Source organism: Aegilops tauschii, chromosome 7 (genome assembly GCF_002575655.3).
Source record: "Aegilops tauschii subsp. strangulata cultivar AL8/78 chromosome 7, Aet v6.0, whole genome shotgun sequence".
NCBI lineage: Eukaryota > Viridiplantae > Streptophyta > Magnoliopsida > Poales > Poaceae > Aegilops > Aegilops tauschii.
This window is the reverse complement of record NC_053041.3, coordinates 187,191,775-187,201,106: the sequence shown is the minus strand read 5'-3', so window position 1 is coordinate 187,201,106 and position 9,332 is coordinate 187,191,775. Positions and strand designations below refer to the sequence as shown.

At 45.9% G+C, this 9,332-nt stretch overlaps 1 protein-coding gene and 1 long non-coding RNA gene across 4 annotated transcripts; one reads left to right on the top strand and one right to left on the bottom strand.

Moving 5' to 3' along the window:
• Positions 1-642: 642 nt before the first annotated feature.
• Positions 643-8,627, bottom strand: LOC120969968 (uncharacterized). Of its 3 annotated transcripts, XR_012190196.1 has the most exons (4): positions 7,954-8,627; positions 2,465-2,914; positions 1,701-1,956; positions 643-919 (listed from the first exon to the last, which is right to left on the bottom strand). It is a non-coding gene; the product is annotated as an uncharacterized lncRNA (long non-coding RNA). The 3 variants fall into 3 exon arrangements; XR_012190195.1 differs by having other exon boundaries at positions 643-1,956; XR_006666453.2 differs by lacking the exons at positions 643-919; positions 1,701-1,956 and having other exon boundaries at positions 2,355-2,914.
• Positions 2,928-6,749, top strand: LOC109785177 (uncharacterized). The gene is made up of 2 exons (XM_045230977.2): positions 2,928-4,900; positions 5,001-6,749. The coding sequence occupies exons 1-2, from the start codon at positions 3,693-3,695 to the stop codon at positions 6,592-6,594; spliced, it is 2,802 nt and encodes a 933-aa protein (XP_045086912.1). The 5' UTR covers positions 2,928-3,692; the 3' UTR covers positions 6,595-6,749.
• Positions 8,628-9,332: the final 705 nt, after the last annotated feature.

Genomic DNA, 9,332 nt, shown 5'->3' with positions numbered 1-9,332 from the left:
CACGTGCGAGAGTCGCCACAGGGGACGATAGCACAGACGGACGAGCACCAAGCACTGAAGAAAGGCACATGTGCGAGACGGGGTCAGTATAGCAAACACTGAAAACACCGTCAGGAATCACCTCAGAGCAGGCGGGAGACACCATGTTCTTTTTTTTACAGATCAACAGGCCGCAGCTACGAAAAGAATCCTGATGTAGCCCGTGGAGCGAATCAGGCGGCAGGAATTCGGTAGCTGACGGGAGTGCTCGAAACGGGAAACTCCTGACAGGAGCAGCACGGCTTGGGACGAGCTATCGACGCAACCAGCAGGGCTGGCAGTCGGCAGCGGATGACTGGATCCAACCCGGGCAGGAAGTGGCGGCTGGATCCGATAGGCAGCAGCATCAACGAGAAGAAGAAGCGGCCAAAGGGGACGAGACAAGCCCGACTCAGACCACCGGGCAGTCGTGGACGGCTGGCAGCAGCAGTGGAGGAGCAGCAGACTTGCAAGAGGCACGTGGGTGGGGAAGACAGCGACGGCCGATCGGTGAGAGAAAGCAGCGGCGTGCGAGATGAGATTGGATCGGAAAGCACAAGTTGCGCGTGCGAAAAAAACCCTAAGGCTCTGATACCATGTTAGGAAATATGCAACTTGTATTCCCATGAGGCCATAGGCCGATATATATACATGTACAGGTGTGGAACATATGCAGGAAACCCCTTATACAACGAGATAAATACAAAGGGGTACATGACTTATATTATAACTCTAACAGTATGTACCTCAGATATTCTACTGAAACACAAACATGCATGTTCCGTGGTGAGATAGATCAGCATGCCATGGGTATGCCTTCCAGAATGATTGATCTTGCACAAGACTCCATAAACCGTAGCCACCAAAAGGCTCTTCACCGAGAACCACATGTGCAGTCCATCTGTGGCAGTTCATTAAACACAAATCAAGTCATTCCCCAGATGCGTTCCATCTCAAATGCCAGCTTATGCAAAGCCTTACACCAACAGCCTCCTCTAAAATATATTTCATCCATCAGAATCATAATATGGTGCACTGTCCTCAGGCAATGCAACTAAATCATTATAAAAAGAACTAGCTTAGTCTCCTTATGTAATTATGGAATACCATACAGCGGTTGGTATGAACGATTGAAGCTCGCTAGGCAGACAGATGATAAATGTTCCTACATTTCAAACTCCAACATGGGTGTGGGTGATGTTTACTAATTTGGGTCCACACACTAATATTTGCCACACATATTATTTGTTTTCCTCACAGAAAATGTATCTTTTTAACCACTTATTTCTAGAAGCCATATATACCGGGTTTGACATCTTATTTAAGTAGCACAAATATGCAAGCACAGAATTCATTTTATGTATCCTGATGAATACAAGTTGCATTGTAGCATAACAGAACTGGAAGTTCTAATGGGCCAAAGACCAGCTCATCCTTTGCTACGACAATAGAAATTTCAACCACACGCATGTTGCATTATTTTGTGCTCCAGTTTTGTCCCTTGCCATTTCAAATAATGAGGACCTTCAACTATGTTTCGTTGGAATTTTCTTGGTAAATATTTAAGAAATCCCAACGTCACAATAAATATAACATGTTCAAGCAGCATGATGAACCATGATGGACAGAATGACTTGAGAACCCTCTAAGGCCAGACAAGTACCAGGCGTCGCAACATGTACCTCGGGTATTCTACTGAAATGCAGCTGTGCACAATCCACCATAGGATAGACCAGCAAGCCATGGGATTACGATCTGCAGATCCAGAATGATTGATCTTGCACAAGACTCCATAAAGCATATAGCCTCCAAGAGGCACTTCACGGAGAACCACATGTGCAGTCCATCCGGGCAGTTCGTTAAACACAAACCAAGTCAGTCCCCAGATGCGTTCTGTCTCAAATGCCAGCCTATGCCAAGCTTTACGCCAACAGCCTCCTATACAATATATTTCAGTCGTCAGCATCATGACATGTTGCACTGTCCTCTGGCAAGGCAACTAAATCACTATACAAAGAACTAGCTTAGTCTCCTTATGTAATTATGGAATCATATACGGCAGTTGATATGAATGATTGAAGCTCGTTAGTCATAGAGAAGATAAGCATGCCTACATTTCTAACTCCAACTTGGGTATAGGTGATGTTTATGTATTGGCATACAGCTAATGCAAGGAAGCTGCATGGAATGAGCATCTCCCACTCCCAGAGCTCAACGAAATGTAGGCAAGTCTTGTCTTGGTCACATAAACAAGCATTGACCTGTACACGCAACCGCACTCTGCATATGGCATGACAAGACTAATGACTATTGACTATTCATCATCAGTTCGGTGATTAGGCTAATGGTGATACAAAGTAATATTTTAAGGCAGTTTTACATTTGCTCCAATAAACTCTCTCAGAATGAAACAAGTATGCGAGTATATGCAGGAAAGAAAAGTTACCTGGATGTAAATAAACTGCAGCATGGTCAGCTGAAACCTGGCGTGTGAAAATTCACTACTTCCAGTCCACAACTGACAAATGCTTGTTCGGTTGCATACAAGCCTGGGAGAGATAATGGGATAAACCTCTAAACAAAACTAATTGATGGATTCATGCCACAGTTAACAGATAGTGAAGCAGTGCAATTTGCTTATTCCAAGCTATCGAGCTTCTTCATTGGTCTCTATGATACCGCACGGTGCTTCATGGCCTTATGTGGCAGTTGCAGCCATTCTGCTCCAAGGGTGTGGGAGGGAGTTTCTGCAGGTGGGTTCACACCAGTGACCTTATTTACGGCAGAGATGGAACTGCAGTGTCATCCTGGCAGCATCGCTTCCAAACATGGTGAGTTTTCCCTCACAGTCGCTCCCGAAATGCCAGCCTGTGCCAAGCATTACGCCAACAGCCTCCTGCATAACATATTTCATTCATCAGCATCCTGACATGTTGCACTGGCCTCATGCAACGCAAGTTATAATAGAAAGAATATAGTCTCCTTATGTAACCATGGAATATCATACTGCAGTTGATTTGAATGATTGAAGCTTGCCTGGTCAGAGAGAAGACTATGAAGGTTCCTACCAAGTCTTGTTTGTTCACACAAAACAAACTAAGCATTGTACTGTTCATTCATCGCACCATTCAGCATGAGTATACCCGTGTAGTCTAACTATCCCCCATAAACTCTGGGACAATTTGATGATACATAGTCATATTTCAAGGCGTTTTTACACCTGTTCAGATAAAACTTTGCAGAAAAAATTTATAAATCACAGTATATGCAGGGGAAGAAGTTACTGGAATGGGAATAAGCTGTAGGATGATCAATTAAGATGCTGAATGTGAATACTGACTTCTTCAAGTCCTCAAGACCTCAACTGATGAAGAGTGCCAAAAAGTATGTAGATCCCATGTGTGCACAGCTGAAAAGATTGTTCACTGATGCCCGTTAAGTTGTCATACAAGAATGGGAAGACAAGGGAACAACTATTTAAACAAGACGACTCGATGTAGTCATGGCATGATTAGCAGACAGGCAGATTCCGGGGAAACATCATGCCAAGCCAAAGCATGGGGATGCCATACAGACCCACATGGCTATATAACTAAGAGCTTTACAGACCACAACTTCACATCGCCACCTCAAGGCGTCTTCTTCGTGTTCCAGTTCCACCACCAATTAGCCAAATGGCGTCCAACAACCAAGTAGCATCCCACAATCCAAAGCAGCCAGAGAAGCAAAGTCCGGACAACCCGTCCGGCAGCAACAAGCCTTCAACAGAGTACCAGCTGAAGACACAGCTTCTACTGCTGGCCACTCTGGTTGCGACTGTGACGTATGCAGCCGGGCTCAACCTGCCAGGGGGGGTCTGGCAGAACACACAGGATGGACACTTCGCAGGCGACCCGATCCTTCCGGACACGCACTACCACCGGTACCTTGCGTTCTACTACTGCAACGCGACTGCATTCGCGGCGTCACTTGTGGCCTGCCTCCTTCTCCTTGTTCTTGATGAGGCGAAGGACAACAGTGTCTGGGCAACTGTGCTGCGGGCGGTCATGGTGCTCGATTTACTTGGCCTCATGGGGGCCTATGCTGCTGGAAGCTGCCGGGATGATTTTACAACCATCTACTCCTCAGTGCTAGTGTCTTGCGTCTTCGCCTACATCATATATGTCTTTGTAACCTATGCCTTCCGGTGGGCGTTCCCCGAGAGTACAGAAGGCAAGGCTTCTGAGAAGCAAGACAAGGATCCTGAGAAGCAAGATAAGGACCCTGAGAAGCAAGACAAGGATCCTGATGTAAACAAGCGCGAAGAGGAGCACGAGGTATTGATGCTACTAGCAACCTTTGCAGTTACCATCACATACGTGGCTGGACTGGGCCCACCTGGTGGATTCTGGGGCAACAGCCAGGACGGCCACCGTGTGAGCGACCCAATTATGCAGGACCACAACTCCAGCCGGTATCAGGCATTCTTCGTGTGCAATAGCACTGCATTTGTTGCGTCCTTGCTCATCATTGTGCTGCTCCTGGACAAGAAGCTGAGCCAGAGAATCTCTAAAAGGTTTGTTGCACTGTATGGGTTCATCGCGGTGGCGCTCATTGGCCTTGTGGGGGCCTATGCTGCAGGAAGCTGCAGGGAAGCTGATAATACCATCTATGTCGTTTTTCTGGCTGGTGCGGTTCTTGCATACATATTTCTACAGATGGCCATCACTGAAGCCATGAACAAGACGAACAAGAAGGATCGTGTCCCAGACACTGTGGCTCGGGCTCTCATGGACAAGAAGGATAGTTGGGACCATAAAGTACTCACATCCATACGTGATTGTACTTCAGAATGGCTGAAGCAAATAAAAGACTGGTTTCATACAGCTTTTAGCACTAGCAGGTATGCAATCACGTATTATTCTTCCTTTGAAATTACCATTGGTCCATATAATCCAATACCAGGATGAAATTTTAACTCTGTATATCTATGCAACTACCAGGGACAGAGGATCTGACAAAGTATTGGAAAAGAATCGCTCTCTTGTCATGTTGCTTGCTACTCTTGTGGTGAGCATCACTTACCAGGCAGGACTAGATCCACCGGGCGGCCTATGGCCAGATGACCAGGAAGAGCATAAGGGCGGTGACCCAGTACTCCTCACAACTCATCCTACTCGGTACAAGGTGTTCTTCTATAGCAACTCAGCCGCCTTTGTGACATCCCTAGTCGTCATCATAATGGTTCAAAGTAGATTTCTACTTCAGCGCCATACATTGCACGCAGCCATGCTACTGGATTTGTTTGGCCTCATAATTGCATACGCTGCAGGGAGCAATAGGGATTCAAGCACCTCCATCTATGTTGTCGCCTTGGCAGGTGTTGTCCTTGTGTATGTGGTGATTCACATAGTATTCTTCACATTAGAAGAGCACATGGACAAAAACCAAGATCCCGATAAGTTGGATAATAGGCGCGAGATGTTGCTGCTGCTTGCAATCTTGGCTGCAACACTCACTTACCAAGCTGGGCTGACCCCACCAGGTGGCTTCTGGTCGGCAGATGACAAGTTTGGTCATCATGCTGGATTTCCAGTCCTCCTTGATAACTATCCTCGTCGTTACAATGCATTCTTCTACTGCAATGCAGCAAGCTTCATGGCATCTGTAACTCTCATAGTTCTTCTTGTGAACCCCACCCTATACAAGCCGGGCATACGGTGTTATGCACTCTATGTGTGCATGGTGATGGGCATGTTTGGCCTCATGGGTGCATATGCTGCTGGAAGCTCCCGACATGTACGAACCTCCATCTATGTGTTAACTTTAGTGGCTGCGGTGTTCGCCTTCGTCACCTTTCAGGTGCTCATTTTCTGGATACGAAACTGGAGGAAAGGGCAGCCTAAAGAGGAAGACTCGCCTAAAGAGGAAGACTTGGACTTAAATGTCATGGGGGTGCCAACCCCTGCTGCAGCTACTAGTCAAGTTTCACCATTCCATGTTAGTGGTGCGAAGCCTACCCCCCCTGATCCAGTAGATGGGTCATCTGGGCAAGAAGGAATCATCAGTGAGTCTTCTGAACCAGTTGCTGGTGACATGGGGACGGAAGAAAAGGGAACAGAAGATAAGGGAACAGAAGAAAAGGACCTTCGTGAATACTTGATGCTGCTAGGAGTCCTGGCTGCGAGTGTAACATACCAGTCTGGTTTGAAACCACCAGGTGGCCTCTGGCAGGACAACAACAATGGACATATTGCAGGCGACTCAATCCTCCGTGACATCGCCAAAGGCCGGTACCGTGCGTTCTTCTATAGCAACTCCACTTCGTTTATGGCTTCTATTGTCGTCATTGTCTTGCTACTTCCCGTGAACAAGCACAAGTTCCCACTGTGGCCAATGCATACTGCCATTTTGCTAGACATGCTAGGCCTCCTTGGAGCCTACGCAGCAGGCAGTACCAGGGAGTGGGAGATGTCCAGGAATGTCATTGCTCTGGTCGTTCCTGTGCTGGCCTATATTGCAGCCTACGCGGCAGTGTCATTCTTCAGCAAGAAGGGCAGTGTGCCAAAGGAAATTCTGCATGAACAATCGCAATGATGAAGAAAGCTTAGGTGTGACGTGATCCTTTATCTGGTTTGTAATTTATTGAACTGCAAGTGCTATGTGTATTTCAACATATTCAGTTTATTGTCCACGTGTACTTTTCATATGATATACAACACAGATATCTATAAATTATTGAGTATTTTGTATTTTTGTATAATCAAGGTAAAATGGTATACTTTCTAGTCTTAGAATTGCCAGCCATTTGTGTATGACTATGTAGTATTGAGATATTGTCAAATAACAAATTTGACAAATAAAATTTGCTAGTGTGGAGCTTTGGTTTCGAGCTTTTATGGCCTTCTGTGGCAATTGCTAGCATTCAGCTCACTGGCAGGCAGCATTACTTGCCTATCTTCGTCTGTTTCATTGGTGTAAATAAACTATTGTTTCTTTGTTCAATATAACTCAGCGTGGCCCTCCTGTCCCCTACAGCTTGATAAAAATTAAAGTTCATCTCTTAGTTGGCCAACATAATCACTCATCAAACATCATATCTTGAATTCAGAGGACTTCACCTAATTCGATGGAAAGGAATTGACAAATATGGTATAAAGGGATCCTTGAAGAAGGAAATTAAGAACTGGCACTTAGAGCCTGTTCGGCAGGCCTCCACTCCCCACTTTTCAACTCCCTGCTCCATCCAGATGCGGAGCGCGCGGAGCAGCACTTTTGCTACTCCGAAACATTGGCCTACAAGCCGCTCCGCTCCGCTCCACTCCGGGAGAGCATGGAGCCAACGTGTTCGGTGTCACTCCGCAGCTACTCCAGCCGCTCCAGGAGCGGAGCTGCGGAGTGGAGGTCTGCCGAACAGGCTCTTAGTTGAACTGGCCTGATGAAATATAATTACAGAAGGCAGTTTCTAGTGACTCTGCACTCTATAATTTGCAAACATATTATATTTTTCTAGTACTGACTGTAGTGTTAATCTTACCAGAGATATAATGCGCAGACCTGTTTAATCATTCTACCCTTCTTTTAACTGATCTGGCCTTGATTTAGTCATGTCCATTTGCAGTTGAGATACGCTTGTAGTCTTCATATGAATCATATGTTATATAATAAACCAATAATGATGGTGTAATTGATCTTTATGAGAAATCTAAAGGCTAAACCGCCACCTATCATGACTAGTTCTTAACCTCTATCCATTCTACAATGATGGCACACAGTAAGTGATAAGAACTGCTGAACTCAGCCAGTTTAAATTTTATTGTAGCTTCTGTCATTTCACAAATATTTAAATGTGCTTAGCTTCTACATAAAACACCCAGAATGCGCGTGCTCAAGCACTTTGAAGATGGGGAATATTAACAAGACAGTACAAACAATAAGCACTAACACGGAACATACCTGAAACGCAAGTAGATGTTTGTCAGGCATCGCACTGAACACGGGTCGCAGCCCTCAGTTATCCATGACTGACACCCAAACCACAGGGTCCCATCTGACCGTCATCGACGCAGACCAGGGGGGAATTTGCGGCATGCGGAACATGCTGTCCCGTTTGGCCAATCTGTCGAACACCTCCCGTGCGCCCGGCCCGCGCAGGCATTTCGGGACGTCAGGCAGACGCCACAAAAGCCGTGCGTCCTTAACATGGACCCGTGCCCTAGCCTCGGAGGACGCAGGTCGTACCATCCTGGTGAGAATCCTTGGAGCGTGAGGCCGTTATGGTCGCATCAGCGCGCATTGCCGTAGAAGCCGATGGTCGGATCCGGTGGATGCATGGCGTTAATGTGGTGGACACGCCGAGATTCGGCGAAATGATTCGGAAATGGCGCGAGGGGGATACGGGGACTGCTTCGGAAAGAGTGTGGCTAGGATCTAGGATCAGTCCGCAGGACCTGCAGGAAGCAGGCGGAGGGGACGGCTTGAGGACGAGCACACGGCCGGGACGGCAAAGGTCGGGCGTTGGGGGGGCGGGGGGTGGGGGGTCACGGATTCACGGGCGACGGCGAATCAGCACTCCACGCCTCCACAGTAGACCACAGCAACGAGAAAGAGGGACAAGGAGGAAGATGGCGGCAGGCGTAACAGAGGAGGCGGGAATCCGACGGCGAGCGCCAAGGGAATACTTTACGCTTTATGCGAAGAATAGGACGCCTTCCCGCACAGAGGAGCCCGGTGATGGCCCGGTCTGCTCTGGCTGCCTGCTTTCTTCCATTTATTTTTTGTTTTTTTACCCTTTTATCTTTATTTTTTATTTTCATTCTTATATTTATTTATTTTCACTTTTTCGTTTTTTATAACACGTCAACATTTTCTAAAAATATAGAAAAATTAACAGCGTTAACATTTTTTTAGAAGTTAAAATAACCTCAATATTACTTTTTAATGCATGGATTTTTTATATAGAAATTTATTTGAAATACGTGAAAATTTTGTTTAACACTTTTAAATGAGAAATATTTTTTAGATTTCTATGAAAAAATCTTAACTTTGTTAAATAAAAAGTAACTAAACATACGTATAGTGGCCATTGAGGCGATGTGCGCAGAGGCGTCCTGATAACGCTCTATGCAACAAAATGACGGGATGACACACAGAGTGTCTGCTATATAGGTTGGCCGAGTTCTATCGCTCGCGCTACTAGTTTTGGCGTACTATGTAGCGGTATTCTAGCGCTTTTTTATTTTTCAAAAGTAAATATCTTTTATAAAATAAGACATTTCTTAAAATGTGGAAATTTAGAAGATATGAACAAATGTTCATTTTGTGTGAACATTAAA